The sequence below is a fragment of the Sycon ciliatum genome, chromosome 9 (assembly GCF_964019385.1).
Source record: "Sycon ciliatum chromosome 9, ocSycCili1.1, whole genome shotgun sequence".
Taxonomy (NCBI): domain Eukaryota; kingdom Metazoa; phylum Porifera; class Calcarea; order Leucosolenida; family Sycettidae; genus Sycon; species Sycon ciliatum.
The window spans coordinates 18105827-18131964 of record NC_088651.1 but is presented as its reverse complement, the minus strand read 5'-3'; the positions used below and the strand labels follow the sequence as shown (position 1 = coordinate 18131964).

Sequence of the window (26138 nt, the reverse complement as noted above, 5' to 3'; positions counted from 1 at the left end):
ACATGTGAACACCGGGCTGCGAAATGATGCAAGGCGCACACTTGACTTGTGCGATCCGACTTCCATGAGCAGTAGTGTACTTTGCATCGGTGAATTGTCTAGATAGAGTAAAACTGAGACTAACGACCACCGCTTGGGGCCAGAGAAAGCGGTCCTTGGTGGCAGGTGGTCCTTACTCAGAGGTTTGCACCGCACAACCATGTATGAATGTAAGACCATCCGTGCCCGGCGAAGTGGTCCGTAGTACCAGGCTGGTCGCTAGTCACGGTGGTCTTTAGTTACCGGTTTTACTGTGGAGTTTTCCTGTGCTCGTGTCTCTGCACAGACACATTCAGCGACTGCTTTCTCAGAGAGACCTGGTCGAGTCTATCACGAAGATGATGAAGGTGGAGACGTTGGTGAGCATATTGACTTATGTTCATTGTTCAAGCAAGAGCAAATACTGTACTTTCTAGAGTATAAGGTGCACTAGAGTATAAGCCGCACTAGAGTATAAGGTGCACTAGAGTATGAGCCACACTCCCATTTTTCCCACGAAACACACACATCTAATCAGTTTATCACCGTTCATTTGATTCTCGGAGTGTAAGCTGCACCCTGGACTGCTATACAGTGTAAGCCGCACGCAGAATTTTTTTAATGAAGAACACAAATGTCAAGAAAAAAATGTCAGAATTTTTTTAATGAAGAACACAAACGTCAAGACCTTATTTATCGCCGTTGATTTGACCATCGCAGTATGAGCCCATCGGATATTTTAGGGGTGTTTAAAGTGCGGCTTATACGCCGGAAAATACGGTAACTTCTCCAGCTATGGAGGTCAGTCAAGCAGATAATTGAGTACGTGTACAGATACTCTGTATGTGTGTTTCTTGTTGTGACAGATGGAGTGTCACAGTACGGGCATGTTCTACATGCAGAATCCCGTCCGCCCGTCGACGCGAGCTATTCGCCGTGCCCTGAAGCTCGACAAGCCGAGCGGACCAGTGCGTTAAGAATTGCGCGGGGACGTCAGCCGCTGGCATGCATGCGTGTGTACTGATAGACGTCCGATTTCTTCCGACGTACATATGTGCATACAACCTGTGGGCCTGTCTTCGTGTGGCGCGCAGTGGCAGGAATTTTGGAGCATTATCAAGTGATCATCACTTGTATATTGTGCCCTGTCTCACTGCAGCATGCTGTAAGTCGCCAGAAACTTGATTCCTTATAATTGAACAAACTGAAATACTGAAGTATCTTCAAAACAAGCAGGCAATCCTCTTTTTTACCGAAATTTGTAACACCACTGTGGCCTTTTCATTCTTACTAGCGTCTAACCGGCAGCATGTGAATAGTCCCTGGGCTGTACTGCGTGGACCGAGTTGTTTGCATGGCGAAGCCAAGGACTGTCTGTGTGTTACGGGGTCGGACGTTAAATCCTCTGTACATCAAACCTCCTTTCCTTGCTTCTTGACTTTGCTCTCGCAGAGCTCATGTATTCTTGAACACAGTCTCAACATGATTTGAAAAAGAGAATACGTTCCCAATGGACTCGAATAGTATGGCCTTATGTCTCCCTCCAAGAGTTTTCAGCACTAAACACACATTTGTATTATATTAAAGCATGCTGTTACTTTCAAACTTCTCCGCATTCCGAGCTATGCAATTTCTTCACGACATTCCATACCTAGGGCACACAGACAGGCATCAACTTTAAAAGTTGCTCAGCTCATTCCCAAACCGCCATAAGCATACAGTCATTGACTTCATGGTTTCTTCGCTGCATTTGCACTACTCGAAATAAAGTTTAACGAATGGATATCAACGGAAATTGTTCGGCCTGCGATCATCCTTGACCATCCAGTCCCATCCCTGGGAAAGACGATCATTATAATGATTTTATGTATGTTTAAATCATAACGGGACATGTTAAAATAATAATGTAAATCTCCTGAAGCAGATTTGACCAACACGTGTGCCTTGCTTTATCGCCCGTATGTGCACATCCTTTGCACCTACATGTACGTGTACATGTGTGCGTGGCATGTGTATGCATTGGTTATTGAGCGCTGTGGGACTCAAGCATAATGAGAAATGTAATGCATACAATCATGATGATGAAAAAGGAGAAGGACAACATGTTACGAGTTATGACTAACTGTCCACCAACGTAACCAGATCTTATACAGTCAGCGAGTGCGACAAAATGGCACAAAACTGACAAGGAGTGCTGAGACACTGCGCGACTTGACACCTTCTCCTTTTTCATCATAATTAATTTTAATTGTCTCACCATCCGAGTTGAACTATGTACATGATGACATACCTTTAATGTTCAAACTGTTCAACGGTAGAGCAACTGGGAAGACTGGTTCACTCCAACATTGTGGCAGCACATTATGCGTTAGAGAGAAGTGAAATCTCCTATCGGCATTCGCATCCATCTGCTTCAATCAGCTCTACGCGATGCTGAACTCCATCGCATGACAGTGTCCTTTGTAAACGCCTGATATCTATAGCGGCGCAGCACTCGGTTTCTGCCTTGTAGAACTCACTCGCAACAGAAAAAGATGTCCTGGATTGGCTAGAACTAATGGATGTGAGTTTTGCCTTGGACCAACACATGCCCCGACAGTAGCGCAGATCCACAGATAAGACACAGTCACCAACCTGGATTGGAAATGCTCTCGTTGCTGGCGTGCACTGGGATATCCTATGGTGAAGACGTGTTGGGGCACGATCGGTGTCATGGCCCGAAATCGGAATTCTCTCTTCTCCACTTGTCTCATTTCCCATTCCGGAGGACGAATCCGATGTAGTACCATTCACCTTGGTGGTCACTGGAGCGCTGTCAGGCATAGTCGCTAAGCGTTTGTTGAAGTTGTGACACATCGCAGGACTAGGAGATTCCGTACAAAACCGCTCAATGTCGCCATTTGCTTCTGATGTAGTAGCTCTTGTTGGCGTTGTAGTAACGCTTTCCGTTGTTGTAGTAACGCTCGCTGTTGCCAAGCTCGTTGCCAAGAGCTGCTGTACATTTCGGCAAGCTTGGCTTGTGGGAATCTTGCTGCAGAATCGGTACAGTTTGCCTGCTATTTCCAGCAACTCTCCCTCAGGAAGACTTCGTGACAACACGAAGCGTTTCTCCACTCCTAGTGCCAATACCAGCAGGACGAGAATTGTTGTTTTCAAATTAAACCCATCCATTTATGCGGCAGGAGGGGCTTGGCTTCACTCTTTTATACGGTATAAGGTTGACGTGACGAGGTGCATACGTTGCACAGGCTGGGTCAATCAAAAACGTTATGGTATAAAAACGGCTGCTCACTCACGTCGGGAAAAAGTATTAAATTTTTACAGTTTAAACAGCCACTGCTGGTAACTGATTTCCTAAGTTATCAAAGTAAGATGAAAGCTTTAAAAACATCTGTCATGGTGAGGAATAAAATTCAAGGCTTTTTATACCGGAATTCGTTACAAGACACAAGAGTATACTGTCTTGTTCCGCCTCGCTCTCTTGAACGTGTTTCGAACCTTCATTCGCACCTCCAGCCAGTCATCGGACTACGTGGCCATGCAAGCTGGTGAAGGACTCTAACTAAATCTCTCTGGGAAAGTTCCAAAAGGTCGGAGTGCTGCATTGTTGTCGCAACATGAGGTTATTAGTTCGGAAAGGAAGGTAATGCGTGGTGTATGCGAACCACTGGTGCTAAATCTTAGTAGTTGTATCGGCAGTGCACACTAGACGCGACAGTCTCACACTTGTATGTATACATGAGGATGCTGTCGCTGCCACGTACACATGTGCGTGTTTCCAGTATCTTTGAGCGGGTGATGGAATCCAGGTGAGATGGTAACAGTGCATGCAATGCTGCGAAACTACGAAATTGATACGTGTATATGTGCATCGCAGGTGATTAAAGCAATATCACAAACACATTCCAAAGTTCACACTGTCCAGATTGCATACAATGTCACAAGGAAAACTGCCACTACCGTTCGAGAACGTGCTTCAGTGTGCGGAAAACTCTATAAGTACGCAGTGATGGTACTCCGGTGCCTGTATCTCTGAACGGCTTGGAGAGTGCCCACATCTTCTTGAAGTGGCTCTTCATTATCATTATGCACATCTAACCCTGTTCTTTCATTGCCCTTTGTGAGCCACTTTGCACGCAGGAATCGCTCGCGAGCCGACTCGTTGATCTGGAGGACTGGCACCAACCTCTTAGCTCTTTATCCCTCGGCTGGGGCTAAAGACGTGTAGAATGCTAAAGTCTTTAGTGAATTTGTTGTACTTCTAGATGATACGGTGTATGTGTTTCAACGACTTTGACAATACGTTAAATGCATGAACATAATATGTGTAATGTGTTGAGCGACAGGGTGCCGTCAACGACACCACATCGCATTCAGCATGCGGCTTACATGCATTGTTCCAGGCTTCCTTGTTTCCGTTATTGATAGCTGGCACACGTGGTCCACTATTGTTCCTGCTTTTCGCGAGAACTCCTTTTCTCAACAGGGGGGAAGCTGGAACACAGACGTTCGATTCGTAACGACTTTCCTGGCCGCCCTCTCCGCGAACCTGATGTCTCTGGTTATGGAATTCAGTAAATCGCTTCCACTCCAACTCATACCATCCATATACTGCAGAACTTAGATTACCTCATGTCTATTAAATCTACTGTAATACCAGCAAAAGTATCTCTTCAAAAATTGCTACATTGTATATCCAGTTTCACCAAGGGAAATTCGTAAAATTTTATAAAGCATTCAATCGCTGAAAAAGACGAGAAGAGCAATATTTCTCAGAATTTGGATGGAGAAATAAGGAATACACCCAGTCGGCAGAGGTTCCGAAGGTCAGAAGATGTGAGTTTCGTACTACCGGTAGTTTTATCGACTGTTCGCACGGGCACACATGTGCCTCTTTCCTGTGCAAGAACCTGTGGGGTTGCAGAACCCTGTGCGAGTATATGACTTTCCTCTGCTTGCTAGGGGTGTGCGGATAATGCTCGAAAAGATGGCAGATTCTGCTCGAAAAGCAGTGAAATTGGCAGAACCATACAAACCTTATGGCGGGAAATTCCTCGAATTCTGCTCCATTTCTTTATCTACATGCCAAACATGCATGAAACTCACCAGAAAAAGTACCGAATTCTGCCATTTTTCTGCGGGCATTATCCGCATATGCCTACTGCTTGCTCGTACAAGTAGCTGTACGGATGAACTCTCAGATTATAATTATTTGAGTTTTATCCACTCCTCCCTGCATACATGTGCTTCAATTTTCATTTTTCTATTGGTTTGGAGATACATGTACTCCAATGATAGTTATCCATTTACCTCTGGAGAATCCACACTGAAGTGTCGCTGAAGGCGAGACCTCAGGTCGGGGGAGATGTTCCAGTGTCACGACCACAGTTGCGTATGAAGCCACCTCTAGCACGCAGTATTCTGTTTTCCGAGGTTCGTGGTTCGTGGTTTCACTTAAAAAAATCCGCAATATACACGTACATGTACAATACAATACAATACTATGAGGCCTACCAATTGTAGATGGCCGAAACAGATACATGTAGCTCTCTGTACATGTACATGTAGCACTGGCTTTCTGCTGGCATATTGTGGACTGCATGAGAGTCAATATACCTCTTGCGACGATGTCCTAGGAATGGCTAGGATCAAATTTCGGGGTTATGAATACAGAGTAAAACTCGTTCTGAATTGTGAATCCCTATACTTTCTGCTGCAATGTTTTATTCCAAGTCAAAAGTTCTGTGATTTCTCCTTGTACCCCCTCCTGTAAGAATGCATGTATAGTACACATGTTGTTTTAGCCTTCATGTACATGACGTGTTGATTGTACAGTTATGTACAGTACTTCGAATGAAGTGCAGTGCTGGCGACTGAAATCCGGCCCGTGAGCGGTGCCCTCACATCGCAAAGACCCGACGCGGGATTGTAAAACGACGATAATAGAGACGCCCAGGGGGTCGGATTTCAGTTGGCAGCACTGTACATGTACATGAACGTGTACATGAATGTGTAGACCTCCTTTTCAAGTTTTGGTACACAATCAGGCATTTATACGGCACTATTTATTCAAGTCACTCATGAAACAGCCGACACTTGACCCCCTGAACCATTGCCAAGTTTCAAAAACATGCATCGTTTGTTCTCTATCACACTCTCAAGATCATTTTAAATTATTTTTAATGTTTCTCACCATCTCTCTGTATGCCTGTAACGTTTTAAAAGTACATGTACATGTACATTGTATACTGCCAGCCTTTAAATATCAGAGTGCCCATTTTCCCTTGGTTGTTTTAGAAGCTACATGTACATGTACCTGTACGAGTACAAAGGGGACATTTTGGCAAAAAAACGTCCCGCAAAGATGCACATACCGTAGACCACTTTTGTTTGTTTGTGTTCTTTATGTAGAGTGAGAAGTCCAAAACAGGCCCTGGCCTAATAACAATGGTCCCACTAGTGAGGGAATGCTGTATATCTGTGCATAAGGATCAGTGAGTGTTACAGCAACTACATGTAGTAGGGAAAGAAAAAGAGAGAGGAAAAACAACTCAAAACAGGAGTTGCGACTTGGATAGAAAGAAAATAACTTTGTTCTGGTTTTAAAAAACGAGAAAGAGAAAGAAGGCTAGTTCAGATTCGTCAAAACTCAAAGTTTCATGCTACTACCGTCAACGTCGCTAAAAACGACTGCGGATAAATGTAAATGTACATGTACATGTACATGTATAACGACAATTCGCGAATAACGACAGAATTTCCGTGCCCAGAGCAAAGTCCCATTTAACCTTCTCATAAATTTATCTCTTATTGGCGATGGTGCCATCGTGAGAATAAAGTTTAACTGTAATACACATAATGAGACTTCGGGTATAATGAAACTTGGCGAATAAGGACACTTTTCTGATGCCCCGCCGAGTGTCGGTATACGCAAAATTGACTACTGTACACTGTACATGTACAATCGACAGTCATCTGATTACTGCAGCAGCGTGTTACGACTGATCCAAACTGGGACTCGTTCTCTTTCTCGTTCGCATGTACATGGACTTGTATGCAACTGCCACTTCGCATATTCCCTTGTTCGGTAGGGTTGAGGCCTTTTGCGTCGAAACCTGCTAGATAGAAGAGGAATTGTGAAGACATGTTATTGGAGAAGATTCTGTCTAACCGAAGACAGCACATTTCAGCAGTAGGGGGTGGTAACTAAACTTATTATACAGCCGCCTTCAGTCTCCCACACGCGACGAGTGTACATGTACATAATAATATGGTGCATCGCGTGGTAGATGGCAGATTTGTCCCATGATGTTAAGGGCAAAGTCGACAAAGACATCGCTTCAGAAGTGGCCTCTTCAGTAGGCCATTGACATAACCGCCCGTCATTATGACTGCATGCTGAGGATCAAATACCTTGCCCGGAGCTGGCGCAAATTAAAGATAAACATTGCACTTAGTGATGTTGTAACCAGCGCGTAGCATCTAAGAGGAAACGATTGTGCATGTGGTTCAAGTGCATTTTTCCGGTTTCCTGAATCCCAGGTCCAGCTGGAAGAAATTTTCACCCGAAATGCTGCTAACCGAATCACTTGAACAAACCAGTCCAAGTGGAGAAGCATTTACACATTGACTACATACAGGAACATACAAACAGCGGACTATACAGCTGGGCTGCGGGCTGGGCACATTGTGTAGTGATCTGACACCGACTGGAGCTTGTGATGAGAACTAATACCTTATTTGAGTGAGTCGGCGTAAACAACTTACTCACAACAGTACGTTTGTGAGTGAGGTGTCAAGGAAAAGGTAGTACATGTACGGCACACTGCAATAAGTTTTTTAAGCCTCTTACACTGCAATAAGTACAATATGATAACCACACGACAGAGGGCTGTAATGAAGGCGGAAGATGAGCTGTTTTGACACATGTTGCCGTTGGGTCTCCGTGTGCACTGATTTGACACAGCAGGAGAGAGTCGTGAGGGATTTTAATCACTGCGCACTCTTCCTTGTCGGCGAACCCACAGCCGGTCTACAAGAGCCGTTAGTGCACCGAGCAAACCGGGGAATCACTCATTGTTGTTCCAATAGCAAACAGCTGGTCTCAGTTTGCTTTACGCTCCGAGCCTGAAGACTCTTTCCTTAATTAATCTTTGTTGAGACCAATAGCTAACTGATATGGATGCCATTAACACGGGAGGTCATGTCTCGGAGACATTCATCTGGGGCTTCAACATTGCCTTCTGATGGTGAGGTTGCAGTGATTTGTTCACATGTATTATCATTTCCATGTTTGGTTCTAGGCTACAGAAACCGGGCCAAATTAAAAGCTTTTTTTTGTCCTACGGCAGGAGACAGGTACGTATCCAGTAATCAGCAGGCAGTACAGTATGGCACGGAAAGAATGCTCACTCGCCTCGCTGACATTTCCACGTGTGTGTTGCACATAACGCCACCTGGCTGTATCCAAAAAGGTTGCCCCTACTACCCTGCATGTACTCGTAGTAAGCCATTCCACTCTACAGGAATAGTGTGTTGGATGCACATGCATGAATGCGCGTCATGTACGTTCATGTCGGATCTGTAGAGCAAGGAAAGCAGCACACTGCTGAGTGATGAACTCGTGCGCGGCCTTCGTTTCAGATGTCCTGAAACTGAGGTGCCCTGAAGAGCTGTTGTGCCAGGAATTCGCTAGGTCCTCCGTGACTAGAATGAGCTCAACATGACTGGCATTCATTAAATTTTGATTACTATACTGCACACGATCGAGCTCAGTCCGTTGGAGACGTAGGTGACTATTACTCACTGGCACGGTAGAAAGCCCGCTCTCTGAGGCAGACGCGAATGCTTGCTGTACCGCTGCTCCACTTTAGATGCCGATTGTTAATCGCGGAGGGAGTTGAGTTGTCGAGGGCACCCAACTTGTGTGCCTGCCGACGCGGATAGCTCAGGACTATCGCAGACTTGCTCGCAAAAACGCAAAGCATGTTGGAAACCGACGTACTCCAGCCCGATCGTGGAAGTACGGGCGAATCTGGCTAAGTAGGTGGAAATTGATGAAGTGCTCGAAATCGTTGTACCAAATTGCTGTACAAGAGGCCTGTCATGAATCAAGAGCTTCTGTTGATCTATTATAGGCAGTTTCTTTATTGATGGTTCTGCAATACTTTCAATCGATTGATGTACTTTAGTGTAGCGAAGACCCCTACCACATGGTCCATGCTGCTCCACACTGTGCATGAGGAAATAGGGACAGGAGAATCCCCGTCAGCCAATCACACACATACACACATACACACACACACACACACACACACACACACACACACACACACACACACACACACACACACACACACACACACACACACACACACACGTCGATCAACGGGAAATTCAGACTGTAGTTCGTACGGTGTACACGTACGGAGAGCTAGCCAAGCCCGATCTTGCTCCTTTCAGTTTGCTCCCTTTTCGGATAGCTGAACAAAATTATAATAATTATGACGTCAGCATCATCGGCACCAGATGGAGTCGTAGGATGGATGATCTTCTCTCCTCCTTACCAGATGGCACTCACGTGACCATCCAAACTGGAAAGTGAGGAGGAGGCAGATGGAAGCTTGTCGTACACGTCTGGAGCTGCACCACTACTACTAGCACTTGGGCAAGGTACAAAAGAGACCTCGTGACTCGTGCTGCAACTGATGTGATGGACTAGCGCATGAACAATAACAATTACACAAGCCCGTTGCAGGTGCAAGGTCTATTGTCGACTCCGGCTGTGGCACAACGTCCGGGTTTCTCTGGAGCCTGCTGAAAACTGTCAACGGCGTTCAAGCTGGTACAAGACAATCTCATCAAAAATATTAATTGCAACCAAAGCACATGACATGTTTCCCGGATCTGATCTCCACCGATGCGACGCCATCATTTTCAGCATGCGCATCATGCGAATGAGTGGCAAGGAGGATATTGTCAATGTTTGTGTTGTTCCGGTGCGCATGCAGCCAACTGCTGCCAGCTGATCGGAAAACGTCTGTAAGCGGGACCGTATTATCACAATAAGTCATCTCTGTCATCTCTGACTAAAGTTAAGATTTTTCCTCACCGCCCGACCTGTTAATATTAGGCAGTCATTCGTTCGACACCCCATTTCCAAGAGGACGACTTGCGAAAGCGAGAACAGGCAAATTTGCCGCTCGAATAAACGGATCCGTATGTACGGTTTTAGGACAACGGGATTTAATGGCGTGTAGGTATAGGATTGAGAACGATATTGCAATGTAGTGATGTTCCGTAAACAAAACTTAGTAAGGCATCCTGGATTTGTAGGATCGATACAGGTAAGGATAATTTTGATTATACATGTATGACTCTAAGAGTGCAGATCGTGAAGTGTATGGTGTGAATATCATCAGGGTACAGATCATAAATTGTTGAATCCCAGATGTTAAATGGATCATTTAGTCACTCTATTGTGACTAAACGTGATCACATCATCATGTGGTGAACTTTGTAAAGTATTGCAGCGCAGGCACTTGTTTTCCTCTGAGTGCAATGCATTCACGATGATATCAGCTCCCTGCTGAGCGCATTGAAAATGATGGCTTGTTTTTGGTGTAAAGTGCAAAGGAACGCCACTTTCCATAAGCTCCACAGAAGCCAATTTGGTGCTCAAAGTACATGACTGTATAATGTACATGTACATGTATGATAAAACCTGTAACTAAGGGCGCGTTCGAAATGTCTGCAACAACTGTTCAAGCAATTGTATTTTTTAAAGAAATTAGTGGAGGTGTCCCAATAGAACGGTTTCTATCATTTTATAGCTTTTCAGTGGAATTGTCATGGCGATAATAACATCCGATCGGATCGACCACCTCGACGTACACATGACGTAGCTATTCCAAACTCTTCGGAACTAATCCACCTCTCCCATTAGATGAGGTTGTGGAGTTTCGAGGAGTTTGGAAGAGTTTCGTTTTTCAGAAGAGGCCAATACGCCACCTCTTCAGAAAAACAAAACCTCTCGAAAAGTCAAAGAGTGACAATTCGAATGTGGCCTAAATGTACAAAGATAGACTCGGTCCTTGGTACTTTTTCTTTCCTATAACAATTACAATCAAAATACTTTTTCTTATACCAATGCAATCAGAACTAATCCTCTCTCAATCGCACAACTTGTTTGTAACATGTACATGTACATTTGTATTCTGCTTGGTTAGGTATTCTTGGCCACTCTAGCTGATCAAGCACGCAAGTGGACTCGTTCCAAATCTTCCAGTTATGAGAATGTGGTAACGAAACATGTGTAAGAATCAGACAATATTCACAGTTCGGAAAGCCATCCTAATTCTCCATTCTCCAATTCGTTTTTCTGCCACGAGAGTATATAATTATGTAAACAGTTTCCTCTGAGACAAAAATGCGATAATACTCATAAAGTATATATGCGTTGTGATAAGTCAAGGTGCAATATTCCGTTGCCTGATGATTGCGAGAGCATGAAAATTGAAGTAGCAGCAAATAAGCCTTGATTTCCCTTATAGTCTGTCAAGGTACAATTATAAAACTCACCAGGAGATTCTATATGCGATGGAAGATTGTCAACACATGTCTACAGAAGTTCCACGTCGCTATGCTATTTTCCAGCTGTCTTCCAAACGAACTGTGATTTGTTACCATTTTGTTTTGTTTTATTGCCCATTTCCTTTTCTTATTAAACAAAAGGACGGGGTTTGCAGTACCGCGTGGGGGTAGTTGTGGACTGATCTGCACAGCCCCAGTTGTCAATGTGGTGTACATGCTAGGCACCGGCGGATTCTGCTCGAAAAAGTGGCAGATTAGGCTCGAAAAGCAGTGAAATTGGCAGAACCATACAAACCTTATGGCGGGCAATTCCTCGAATTCTGCTCCATTTCTTTATCCAAATACCAAACATGCATGAAACGTACCAGAAAAGTACCGAATTCTGCCAAATTTTCTTCGGGCAGAATCCGCCGGTGCCTAGTATATGCACATGGCCTTCAGCGAAACTGTTGATTTTTGTGACAACCAGTTTTGATTCCAGTTCCTAGTGAAAAAACCCTTGTCTTCTGTAACTTCTATCTACCAGTACTGCAATTCTCTGAGTACTCAGGTGGTGAGGCAAGGAAACAAATTGTAACATGGAAAGTGTGGGCACAATTTCGAGCAGTGCTCAAGCTGACTTTCATGCCGTGGAATGTCTCAGTACGCGTTGTCAGTTTTGTGCTAGATTGTGCCCGTCTTATTGTTCAAATTCTGGTTTAGTTGGTGGACTCGATCGCATAACTCGTGCCCACAATTTCCATGTTACAAATTCACTGAGTGTTGTTGTTGTTGTTGTTGACTTTTATTCTACTTCACCAATTGCAAAGGTATTATTGCCTTCTCATCGTCAGATACGTCCGGTTCTCACAGAAAGATGAAAGAGTGCGAAGGTTTTGTTGATGAGCGGAAGCAGCTATGAGCAGCGGCAACATTATACCACTGAAGAGCCATCCCCACCACCACACCATCAAGTCAATGTAGGTAATTTGTACCGCGATGTAAATTGTGCGTGCTAGTTTTGTTTCTTTCTTCGTTGCCCTAACTAATTTAGAAAAGAAAAAGGGCCAAGGAACTACAAGTTACGCTATAATGTCCACTGACACCACCAGTTACTAATAATCAGCTCCTTGGTCCTTGGTGGTCCTTGGTCCTTGGTCCTTGGTGGTCCTTGGTCCTTTTTCCTATCTATAAATTTATCCTTGGCTCTCCATCCGAGTCCATTCTTGCATAACTAATTTAGGTTGTGCTTCAGGGTTATAATGTGCATCACTAATGCTCTGGGCCTCTCACCTAGAAAGAGTAGCATTGCAGAACTGGCCCCTGGCCGGTGAGAAGGCATCCTTGCCTGTAAATCTGATGAAGTAAAATAAAACAACAACAACAAAAACAACAACAACAGTAACATTGTAAATAATTATAGCGTCGGAATGAAATACACAATACTGCTCTGCTGAAAAGTATGACCATTTCTGCAGCAATGCAGCATGTTTGTCACAACCTTTCTGTGGTAGTTAACAGGATAGATCGAGTGCAATGTGAACAGAGTTGGCGATCCGTGTAGAGGCGCAAATACGACTCGAGGACGTCGGCAAGTGAGACAAATTCTGCTACAAACGATAGTGGGTACTATTTATCGTCGTAAAGTGTGCAGAAGGTTATTAGCAAGGAAGGATTTACTGAACTAGTTCATGATGTTGATACTTAAGTATATTCTAGCCATGTGCCTCTCGTTGTGACTCGTTGCGCCTTCCGTCTATTTAAACACAACTAGGATTATATTGGATTGTGAACAATAGAATTCTCGTGTATCAATTTCTGGTTTACTTCGCTGTTGGGTGATTTAGTTGTATCCTATACAGTAAAACCTGTGACTAACGACCACCCCTTGGGGCCAGAGAAAGCGGTCTTTAGTGGCAGGTGGTCCTTAGTTAGAGGTGTGCACCGCACAACCATAATTGTATGTGAGACCGTCCGTGCCTGGCGAAGTGGTGTGTAGTACCAGGCTGGTCGCTAGTCACGGTGGTCTTTAGTTACAGGTTTTACTGTAGTACCAGGCTGGTCGCTAGTCACGGTGGTCTTTAGTTACAGGTTTTACTGTATCTACGAAACGTCTAGCTGGTTGTAGCGTTATGGCGGTGTGGTATGCTTTTATTAGTATTATTACGCACACACTCATGGCCAAGGCCAATCAAGGAGGAGGCGAGGGCGATTATCACCAGCCATGGCAGCTTCGGTGGGTGCAATCAACACCTTACCAAAGAGATGTATGTTTCGTGCTTGCTCGAGGTGGTTTGCCAGGGAGTGTTCCATTCTTGGTATGACCCAAACAACCTAAACAACATGGGCCAGAAACTGATGTGTTGTAACTGCTGAGTGGTCACATAGCAATCGTGCACCGAATAATGGGCACAGATTACAACGCAACACTTGCAACGGTCAGGTAACTGGTGGTGTAAGTGGATATTGTAACGTAACCTTAACTTGTAGTTCCTTGCTGGGTCCTTTTCTTTGCTATATTGTGCCATCTTTGGGTCTCCAACCAAGTTTTTTGGTCTTTGTATGATGTTCAAACGTGCAGGGACATGCAACTGCTGTTAGAAACCAACATCCTGGCAGCGAGGCTATCTGATAAAACAGCAAGTATCAGCCATCCTGTAGACCTCAGGAACACTACTAGGGACACAAGTGACGGCAGCTCGTGTCTGGTGATGGGGAACTGCAGCACATGAAACTAGCACATTAGTTGCCTCACCTCAAAGAATATGTTTTCATTGCAAATGATCCTCGTGTGCTCTGGAAGATGTTTTAAATCGTTCATGGATTGTACCGAGTGGAATACCTGTAATAGCTTTGTTTGCCAAGTCAACTCGATCACAACGTCCCATGAAGGTTCTTGCACCTCTGACAACTGTTTGTCGATTCAAACGTTGATGAACATGAAGCAATACTTGTGTGCTGACTCTTTTACAATGTCCTTTAGATACTGGATTTGATGAATGCCAACGCAGTGTGTCTACAGGCGTAGAAGACGATATCACGTTGTGGCCAGTTTGCACATAAGTAGTCAGATCCTAACGGCCTTTGGATGTACTGTTTGGTACCTGTATTGGTAAGGCTCAGGTTCTGGCATATCAGGGTGATAGCCAGCCCATGAAGTAGTATTCGGGTATGAATGACAGCACTGCATTAGAAGAATAATGAGTATTACTATATTCGTCTCATCTGATTGCAGTCGATATGCGAACACACAAAAGCCTTTCTTTACTACTGTTTGCCTTGAAAAGTTGTGTGAAATAGTTCTTATCTGCTTACTTCTACGAGGTCTAAGCTACATTCATTCAATGGGTGATCTGTCTCAACGTTCTCAACTTTATTTGTATGTTCCAGCGACTCTAGCAACCGTCCCTGCAGCCATTTCATTCCGTTCTAGTGGCAAGCTATTGACTAAAGCACCATTCGACAGACACACAGCGTGTGCAAGGAATGTCTTTCGTTGCATTGAGTAAGTTGCTAGGATAACCCAGACATGTAAAATTGAGCTGATCTTTGTGCGCTAACTGTATCTGTACGACGTTGCTCCTGAATACTGGTCAAGCGTGCCATATGCTTCTGGCCTCGTTGTCATCGTAACAATAGAACTATTAGCAAAAAGGTTGTTGATTGTCTCCAGCTAGCAAAACTGACTATAGCTGGCTTTGGCAATTGATTGATGCTCGGGACTTACCGTCAGAGTCGCCACACAGCTCTCTTGCTTTCTATCTCTCTCTCTCTCTCTCTCTCTCTCTCTCTCTCTCTCTCTCTCTCTCTCTCTCTCTCTCTCTCTCTCTCTTTTTCTCTCTCTCTCTCCGTCCCTCTCTCTCTTTGTCTCCCTCTCCTTCTCTCCCTCCCCCTCTTTCTCTCTCTCTCTTTCTCTCTCTGTCTCTGTCTCTTCTCTCTCACTCTTTCTCTCTTTTTTCTCTCTCTATTTTCTTTCTCTCTTTCTTTCTTTCTCTATTTTTCTCTCTCTATTTCCTCTCTCTCTTTCTCTCTCTCTCTCTCTCTCACTCTCTCTCTCTCTCTCTCTCTCTCTCTCTCTCACTCTCTCTCTCTATCTATCTATCTATCTATCTATCTATCTATCTACTCAATCTGCGCACAGAACTGTTTCGTCCTTTGTGGACTCGTCAGCGCAGCACAGAGGAAATGAGGCCGAACCTGATAGCAATGGAAATAAAAATTTCCAATCAGATCCGAACGTACGTATCTATCTATCTATCTATCTATCTATCTATCTATCTATCTATCTATCTATCTATCTATCTATCTATCTATCTATCTCTCTCTCTCTTTCTCTCTCTTTCTCTCTCTGTTGTGTAGCAGAAGAATCTTTCAACTGCTCACATTGTTTCCTGGTCCGCCTGCATAGCATTATCTGTGTCTGTTTTCTATGGTTACGTCGACTCCCCAGGACCTTTGAGAAAGGGTCCAAATTGTTATATTGTGCACAGAAATCGATAACTTGAATTGTTCACAATAGAGATTGGAGCTGTGTCGCAACTCTGAGGTTCACGTACTTGTACTACGATCATCAGGCAACTGATGGCTCCAAAACGAGCTGCCTGAACATAAGGGGGAGCAAGGTGAGAAATTCGTAGGGGTATAATAGCGCAAGAGTCAGGTGCAGGCGTGAAGTTGCCAAGTCTCAACTTGAATTGTTCTCTCTTTTATGTTACCCCTTGCCAACTGTATCTGTCAAGTAATACTTGTCCTCTTTCGAGCCTCCCTGGTCCATATTTTGCTCACGCAATGTGCATGCAGTCCCATACACAGGAGAAGGCAGGAAGTCTAAGTTTAACGCCATTTGCCCTCGTGCAAAGCTCGCTGTGCTTTCTCACAATTCGCGCTTGGCTCTGGCTTTGATGCTTTGGACCGATCTGAACGCGCTTTGCTGTTCACAAAACGTGAATGAGCACACTTTGGTCAGTGACTCTGAGCTCTGCCTATGCCACAAATCAAGCTGGGTGGAAACAGTTAGCTGTCCAGAGATTGAGTAAACGCAACGTACTGCATATTTGAGGAGGTATGGTGTCGTTCAGAAGAAATCAAGTTGGAAATAGGATATAAACTTAGGTCTCAAGATGCCGCCAGTCACTGTTATAGCATTGGGAATCAACGTGGATAAAATGAGGATAATCGAGAAGACAAGTTATGAGTACTTCGAAGTATACTGTATAGTTTCATATTGCAGCGTATTGAGTTTATGTTCGTAAAGATGAGACGATCTCTCGGGGGGAATAGGTCAGAGATTGAGTTGCATATTATGAACATTGACAAGCCTTGGCTTCCGTGAGCCGTACAGTGATTTCGGCTCCTTTGCACTCTCTCGTCACCGTGAAATGACTCGTCTGTGTTGCTTTGCAGCACGCTCCTCTAGCTGTGAAGAAATCTCCAATAGAGAGCTGGTTCGTTGGAATGCTTTCTGGCACGACTACCGGCCTGGTCTCCGAACAGCATTTACCAGCGCACCGTCGGAGGGCGACGTCGAACGTGCATTGACCGAACTTGACTTTGTAGTCGCGCTTGACGAGTCGACAACGTCGGTGCCTGCATCCAGTCGTTGTTGAAGGGATAGTGGGCAGAGGAGAACCGCGCGTCGGTGACAGGTTCTGCTGCTGCGACGAAGCTATGGCGATGGTGTCGTTCTCGTCCGTGTGATTATGAGCCGCGATCACATTATCAACGCTTTCGTTAGTTGTGTTCTTGCAAAATTTAATGTTTCTGCAATGATGATGGTTATTGCTATGTGCACAGAATCTACGAATCCTGGGCGAGGGGTTATGACACTTCGTTGAAACCAGACAGCATTGGCTGAATGCCAACACGAGGACTAGAGCCAGTCCTTGGCGAAACGTAACCAGCTCCATTCCTGTTCGTAATCTTAGGTAAAGTAAGACGTCGCCGTAGTAAAGCTAGGGGGCTTTGGATGATCTCGACGTGATCTGGGAAAAATGGAATAGAGTAATAGGAACAGCTGTGTTGAGTTAACCATCAAAAGGAAAAGGATAACCAAAATATGAAACACAACTTTCCTTTATACCCCTATCTCACCGGCTTACCACAGACACGTCGCGATAACTATGCCCCGACGCCCCTACTGCCCAATCAATGTCGTAACTCAGTTGTATGTACGTCTACGGCCGCCTCCCTATATCACTACAAGTACTTGTACATGCACGAGTGTTTGTCGGGCATTGGAATGACTATCAGTGTTGCCATAGTGCAATACGGAATGCTGCCACATATCTTTTTACTTGATCTCGGAAAAAAGAATTTTAAAATGAAGGAAAGCACACAAAAAAATCAACGCCCACCGTACCGGCCCGGCCTATCCCGTTATGCATGTCCATGGCCTAGGCTCTGTCTATGGCCCGGGCAAACCCAGTCCTCTGACAGTTTTACAGAGGGTGCATATAATTATGTGTACAATGCACATATCCCTAGCCAGTCATAGCAAACACAGAGAATGGCACTATGGCAGCAGCAGTAGGCAAGTAGGCAAGTAGCAGTTACGGAACTAGCACTTCAGCGAGCGGTTTCGTTTCAGGTACCTCTTGCAGAATGTCAGGGGTGAAGACGAGAACTAACACACTTATCTCTTTAGAGATTGGACGTCGAATTGACACACAGTCCTTCACGGACTGGGGGGGCTCTCTGTGGCAATGCAACCAGCCTTTCACGCCGAGGCATCAGTCAAGTGCTTTCAGATAATACTACTATGGTGGCTAGATTACAGCGTTCTTGGCTGTAACCCCACACAGCCAGCCCTTGATTATCGTGCCAAGTTAGTAAAACTGTTAGTTGGCAACAGCCTACACAAGTTTGGCAGCCTGTAATCAATTGCTAAGCAGTCCTTGTACATAGGCATTGCTTGCGGAGACTCCCGATGCAGGTGGGCTCATGTACTGTCACAAGGAAGCATCCATGTGCATGTGCATGTTCTATGCATGAGAGGTTATCAGTGTACTGAACGCCCGCATTAAAACACGGCTGGGACGAGCCATCCACCCACGCAAATCCGTGAGCGGTGCCGACCTCCCTCTTGAGAGCTGCCTCAACTACAAACTGACGCATTGAGACCTCTTGGAACAGACACCACTCAGCGCGACTGTGCCCGGGCTACTGTCCGTCCTTTCTTTTCCGTAGCAGCTGACTGATGGTGAGGGCTGCGGGATTTCTGGATTTCAGTTACATGTAGCTGCAAGATCGGGCTACCAGCATCACTGCACTCCTATTAAATCACAGCGTTTTTTGTTTTGTTTTGAGCAGAATTCAATGCGTGTCATTCTGCGAACTTTACGATTTTTCGGTCAGCTGCAAGATCACCTCATTAGTTCTTCACACTTCAAGTGCAATTGTACTCATGTGACCATTTCAACCAGGTTTTGACAAGATCACATTTCCGTGAGCCCTAGATCCCTTGGTCGCCAGCTGCAGCGCCACCGTCTGTAGCCTCACTGGGATATCGTTTGCGGCTCGCCGATCACCTCAAACAGACCAGCTAGAACTCTTACGTCTCAGAAACTCGAAGATATAAACAGGAAGTTAGTTTAAGCGGCAGTTGATTGTCGCCCGCGAAGGACGACTAGCCACCGCATTGGTGCAAGTATGTGAAATCTGGGGCAGAGCTGATTAGACGCTTAGATCCAGTGCTTCTCGAGAAAAGTGAAACCTGTTATGCCAGCACTTGCTACATGAGTAGCCAACACGAATTGCTACTGGACGAGGACATACAGTCTTGTGAGACTTTGAATGTCCCATGAGTACCATACCGATCTTGCGGTCGAGCCGATTCCAAACTACGCAACGTGCCATCTTTTCGATATTACTGATGTAATAATAATAATAATTATATTGTCAAACTTCAGTTATCAGTCCTCTCGAAATTCTCTTTGAATAGCATATAAAGTACGGAGACTCCCTCGATTTAGGCTAAGGCCTGTGGAGAATCCATAAATACAAATACAGGTACTATGTACTGTTTTGAGAATGCTATATCTTCCGTTCCGGCCATTTGACGTCTGACAAGGAGTGCCTCGGATATAACGTACTGATGTACGCTCTTTGGAGGTACATGTACGTTATATTGCAGTTTCAGAAGAGTTGAGAATGTTTGTCTAGGGGAACAAATTGGGCATTGACTGCGAGTATCCGCGAACGTCGTACAGTCAGTGTGTACAATGCCTATTTGCAGTTTCCGACGAAACCAGTCGTGTGCCTATTGTCTGTCACTCAAGTTACAGGTGTTGCTTACTCACTCTGCTGAAAAGGCTGATCACCGAAGCTCCCCTCTCGAATTTCGTGCCTATTTTGAAGTTCTTACGTTGAGAGGCCTTTCACCACTAGTACCTAGCTTGCAGCTGTTTCGGCGCTGGCAGGGAAACTTCTGCAGAGACTGCGAAGCGCACAGGAGAGTTTTCCACCGACGTCATGTGGTTAAATGCCTAGGGCAACTTGTAAGGACACCAAATAGACTTTAATTAAAATGTTGACTTGCGACAGGTTCTCCATAATGAAAACGGAAGCAGAGTTGCAGGTCCGAAATGCACTTCCTTCGCAAGCTACAAACAGATCTTTCCACGGGCCTTTCCAAGCTATTTATTCCAACGATAGCTGGCCCCGTGACGAGGTACATGTACATGTACATGTACATATAGATGCGCCGAAATTGTAATTGTAAGTGCTCGATTTGCACACTCCAAAGGTACTGGTTCTCACAAGTGAAGGCTGAACGACAAACTTAATTTGTTATTTGTAGCATTTCGTCAAAGACCAATCTGATACGTGAGGTTGGCCAGTGTAACCGGGGTAAGGAGCTGCTTTCGACACAAACAGGGAGATTTGTGACGTGTGGATCTCGAGCATCAGATATCCTTTGCCCTACATATTTCTCATGCGGTAGGTGGACTCGGCCATGAGGGAAATGATCATCCTTTAGGCGAACTGGTTATGAATGACAAAAGGTACTTGTATTGAGGTGCACGCAGAATAGATAAAATGTATGAAGTATTATGTCAATGTCAGCATTGTCCCTGTAAGATGTCATTCAGTGAAGGGGAGCCCTGGGTAGGCCGTTGCGGATAATGCCGGCAGAAAAATTGGCAGAATTCGGTACTTTTTCTGGTACGTTTCATGCATGTTTGGTATGTGGATAAAGAAATAGAGCAGAATTCGAGGAATTGCTCGCCATAAGGTTTGTAAGGTTTTGCCAATTTCACTGCTTTTCGAGCATTATCCGCCAATGCCTAGTCCTGGGTACCGTTGGGGCAAGTGCTCGCAGTTTAGGCCTTGTGTAACCCTACATGTACATGTATCAGTTCCATATCACATCGCCTGGCCATCGCTTGTTTGTTACCTGGACGGGTGTAACTGTAAGCCACGGTTTGAGACAGCCGGGAGACTCCTACCAGCGACTCTACGTCAGCATGTACTCGTATTATCTAGGTCCTGAGTCCAGTACGATTGTCATAACGTTCGAATATCGTGTTTGCATCAGCATCATGAATCATCCTTCTTCTCCTTTCTTGTATGCCCTCTCACCACCCATTCTTTTCAATTCCCCTCCAGAATTCGCAATCAGTTCTGAAGTTTACGTTGTATACATCGCTGTATCCCTGCGATGGCGCAGAAGGAAAGCAATCATATTCTGAAGTTAAAATATCATGCTGTTATTCAGCCTGGTGGTATGGTAAAACATGCAGCTCCGTCGGCGACGATGCGTTCACTGACAGCATTATAATCCAAATGTACGTGTGAGTGTTTTCTGGTGCAAACGGTAATAGATATACGGTCATGTTCATGTCCATTAGGCATGTGTCCACGAGAGGATCGGAGGTCGGAGGGTGCGGACCAACCTCCCTTTCCATCCGTAGGCCTTGAACATGTCTAATGTATTATTATCATTCATATTTTCGGCCAATTCATCCCGTCACGTTGAGCCCCGTCGAGGAGACCTACCAAGATAGAAATAGCTAACAGTCCGGACATGAACTCTGCACACAACCTCCTGCCGATAATGAATAACAGTGCTAGCCCTGAAGCCTCTCGGTAGGCTGCTCAAGTGCTGCTGGGCTATGCATCTCTCTCTGCTTTTGGTAGTGAGAGCACACTCTGGCCGTTTGATCCGCGCCCGAACACAATAAGTTACATCTGCAAGAAAGTATGCTGCGCCATCACTAGGAATACGTTTGCGTGAAGGTTGTGGCCAAGCACAACGGGTACGTGGATGCGGCTAATGGGGCTTGTCGGCACTTGTGCCTGTGGTTGTGAGACGTATCCACTCACCCACACCGCTAGGCGCTGCATCTGCCGCTAGGGTTTACCGGGTGTTGGCGGCCGTCGTGAGTTCCCTTCGGGAACGGATAGGATAATTTACTTATAAAGGATGCCCTAAGGTGCGCCTATCTCATGCGTTGATAGCTACATGACACGTACAGCGCTGGCAACTGAAATCCGACCCCTGAGCGGTGCGCTCACATCGCCAAAGACCCAACACGGGATGGTAAAACTACGAAACAGAGACCGCTAGGATGCGGACGCGCCGCTAAGGGGTCGGATTTCAGTTGTCAGCACTGTACATGGGCATGTAATCAGCGAAATGTGCATGTACGCTGTGGCGCCAATCCTGTGCGCATTCCTCGCCAAATGGAGCGATCAGTTAGAGCCTTCTAATACAGTATGGATTTTAGGTCATGTGTGCGATTGTCTCTTCTACTATCCTCGATTATTTATCATCTGGTCGCCTGGGGAAATGAATGCTTTTTGTATACGAGCTCACAGCGGTCTCTACACAGGAACTCTATCGATTAATTACAACCTCCGACAATTCGGTAGTTTGTGGCCATCTTGACTGAGCCGAATCATTTTACTTATGGATTTGACAGTTCCAAGTGTTGGTCCCGTCTCGATCTCCAGTACTAAAGGTCTAGTTTGTACAAGCAGGAAACTTACCGAATTGTGCGAAGGCAGTTAGCGCTGGTAGAAGTTCTGAGTTGCTCGATCTATCCCGCTCGATGAAGACACCTCGTTAATGAAGGCCTTCAGTGACAACTTTATAGCCTTGCTCCTAAGAAGATGAAAAATTGCCTTGATTAGACCGGGTGAGACATCTGGAGAAGTATATCTAAGGGATTTTTTAGTTGCCGCCTGCGATGAATCGCTGTGGCTCGTCTACTTCTCTTATGGAGAAAGAATTTGCCAAGCCAACCAAGGACTTAAAGCCCTCATAAATTGAAGGACATGATGGTCATCTGCTATGCATTGCACAGTTACTGATAGTTTGTATTGGGGTGGGGTTCACGCTCCACAAGATCCAGGACTGGTCCAGAAATGCACCTAGATTTGGTCAAGGGACCTAGACGAGATAATCATACATACACATGCAAAGGTCATTCACCTCTCTGTAGCACTGCGTGGCTTGTTTGCTCACTGGAATGTGCGGAGGGATTTATTTTTTGATTCGGAAGATATAATTATTTTGAGCCCAGTTACATCCCATACTGACCACATCCCTTCCCTTGCAACTTTGAGATTGTCGGCGTGTATGTGTGGGAGGGGAGGGGGGGAGGGGAGGGGGGCGTAACAGCTGATCACTCCATTATACATGATGAGCTAGACACAATAGAGTTCCAAGTGTCATCTGACGTAGGTGAAGAATGAAACCCTTGTACTTTGTAGGGAAAGAGGGAACGCTACCAGTCCCACTACTTGGTCGGACGAAAATGAACAAAATGACTGGCATTTTATGCGCAAGCTGTCGGGGATATTATTTTGTAGGGTCTTTTAGCAGTCTTAAACACGTTTCACTGCACAAACAAGTCATGTACGTCTACACGTCGTGAAACAGGTGTATTTGCACTTCGTAAGAGATCGGATGAGTTTTTTTCTGTTCCGAATGCAGTGTATGCTTCTGCCCTTTGTCTTCGGCTGTGTGATCCAGTGCATCGTGAAAGGTGCATTCAGTGTTCTGCCAGCCCTGCAATAGCACGGGGTGCATCGTTTCCAGCTTAACAATAGCTACATACTACTAAATAAAATGCCATTTCCAAGAATTTTCTAATCCAAAGATTTGCATAGGTATAGTCAGGGTGAAGCTCATGAATAATGACGCCGGTCACGTGGTCGAGGCGTGATCGTTACTTCATACTGAGTCCATAATGTTGTCGATGCACCTCTGGGCATTCTGGATCTACAGTGTAAAAGTTAGATAATCGGTACCGACTTACAGCGCAGGCTTGGTATAATCTCGTCGATAGAATGAAACGATCTCGCTGTTTTCCCCTCAGTTCCAGGTGCCGTCAGCTGCTCCACTTCAAGTGCTGTAAAAAATGCTGAAAGGTGCAACTTTACAAAGTTCCCACGTTCTTTGCCTTGTCTGAACACTAATTGTGCAACAGCGCCCACGATTGTTCTAATATGCTCAAAGTATATCGTTCACAACAGTTTGAGGAGTGAGTAACCATACAGAATTTTTAATAGGAAAAGAGATCGGGATTGTTTTGTTCCGACCAGATATCAAGCTTCTCCTGACTAAAGTGATATGTCTTGGCTCAGAGGGCTAACGTTAGTCAATGGAGAAGGATCTGTTTCCCAACACGAGGTCAGTGGCGATTTTATACTTGCGTCATGTGTTCGTCCCATGGGGTCCGGGTGCGAGCATATAACCAGGCGACGCACGTTCTCTGCGAATGTCGTCAAATCAGCCCAGCGCCGATCGTGGCTACCCGGCGTTACAGACGGCTCCACGAACATTTCCTCGGTGCCAATTTAGGTGGATCCTACCTACTTTCGTACGCCGTAGGGGACGAGCAGTTTCATTCGTAACTCTGACTTTCGCCACCGCAGGTCAATCAGCATAATAGCTACGTACCGAGCCACCAGTATACCTACACGAGTTTACCGACTTTGCAGAGAACACGTGTATCATCGCGAACACGATTGGAGAGAGAGGGCGCATGTGTAATGTGTACAACAGTAGGCGCCGCAAACATGATTTGCTCCCCTGGAGATCCCAGGAAAGATACTGCAAGTAGATACAGTTGAGTATTGTGCGGAGGCAGGCCGCTGACGCTGCGAGCCGCGCTATCTCCATCCAAACGTCATTCCCTCCGGACACTGACGTCATGTGGATGGGTGACTTTGGTGTCACTCACGCGTCTAACTTGAGAATCTACAGCGTGTCCAACGTTCATTGTATGGGACTCTGGAGTCAGGATGAGATTCTAGCACTGCCACTTCTTACTCCTAGTAGTGTAGGACTTCGCGCCTCTCAACCAGGCCTGTCGAGAATGTCTCCAGCGAAGATTGAAATCGCCAAACTAGGGCAGTGACGCCGCTGACAAGTTGACATATCCGTGCGAGTCTGTCAGGCGCTTGTCTATAGTCAAGTCATTCGTTTTCACTCGACGTGCAGCCCCTCAGCACGGCCTTCGTACAGCAATGCGAGCGGAGGATCCTTCCTACGTAAATGTATATTTAACCCCGACATTTGGCTGTGCTTTCCGCCCCTAACCTGTACTCGTGAATTCGGTTTGTGCCACGATCCTGATTGTTTGTCTCATCGGATCCTCTGGATGTTTTCTCCTACGCGTTTAGCAAACAACATGAAGGTGCGAGTCCAAGGCAGTTGTATGATTTGGTCATCGTGACTATTCCCAGGGGTGGCGGATCTCGAGACTGATCTCGCATCCCAGCACGAATACACTGATTTTTAGCACTGACGTTCGAAGAGGTGAAGTCAAACACCTAGCGAGAAATCTCTTCACCGAGGTGTAAATCACGCAAGAAACTAGGTAAAAGAATAAACGTGAGGCCAACAGTATCCCCAGTGCGGCACGCGGTCTGTTTGGAGTGAACGCCGACGCGTTGCCATAAATGTCGCGCCACAGACTGAGGACTTCACAATGCAGCACATTGCATATTGCATATCACGGCGATAATGCTGCCCCTGTCAGTATCGTCATACGTGAAGACGGTTGTTGTTGTTTCATGTTATTTTAATTCGCAGTGACCAAATGTGCACAGGTACTCAATAACAACGAAGCCAATACCGGTGGCGAGAAGCACAAGGGGACAGCAGAGGGGGAAGAAATACGGACGGTTTATCATACTTTAGTTTAGCTGGAACAAGCTCGGCTTCGGATTGTCATCCCCCTTTCATTGGAAGTCGATGCAACCCCTGGACTAACAGCGAGTTTTCCTTATTGAAATGCACAGCCCTCCTACAGACCACGGCAAGCGTTTAGACAGACATAACTGTGTTCATACAGTGGGTAAGATCGTAACGGACTAACTGTATTTTCTTCATTACATGGAATTGAATCAAATGTTCATTAGCTTGAAGGAGTTGCAAACGGGAAACGTCTGAAGAACAAATTGACTGTGACCACCAGGACTCGAACAAGGGACCCTCGCTGACGGCCAGCGATGCTCAATTTAAGCTATGGTGTGGTCGTCAACCAAGCAGTGACCATTCAACTTTTTCTTCAGACTTTTTTTTACAAAATAGCCAC

The 26138-nt window shown here is 45.5% G+C and overlaps 1 protein-coding gene and 1 long non-coding RNA gene across 2 annotated transcripts in view; one reads left to right on the top strand and one right to left on the bottom strand.

Moving 5' to 3' along the window:
• The window catches only part of LOC135824492 (uncharacterized), a 21053-nt gene extending 19115 nt beyond the window's left edge, over positions 1-1938 (top strand). The window contains exons 15-16 of the mRNA XM_065337226.1: positions 326-398; positions 885-1938. Coding sequence (XP_065193298.1) covers positions 326-398; positions 885-995 — 184 coding nt within the window. The 3' untranslated portion in view covers positions 996-1938. The remainder of the gene's footprint in view (positions 1-325; positions 399-884) is intronic.
• Positions 1939-16617: 14679 nt separating this feature from the next.
• Positions 16618-24427, bottom strand: LOC135824991 (uncharacterized). The gene is made up of 3 exons (XR_010554998.1): positions 23853-24427; positions 22579-22693; positions 16618-17570 (listed from the first exon to the last, which is right to left on the bottom strand). It is a non-coding gene; the product is annotated as an uncharacterized LOC135824991 (long non-coding RNA).
• Between the last annotated feature and the right edge of the window lie 1711 nt (positions 24428-26138).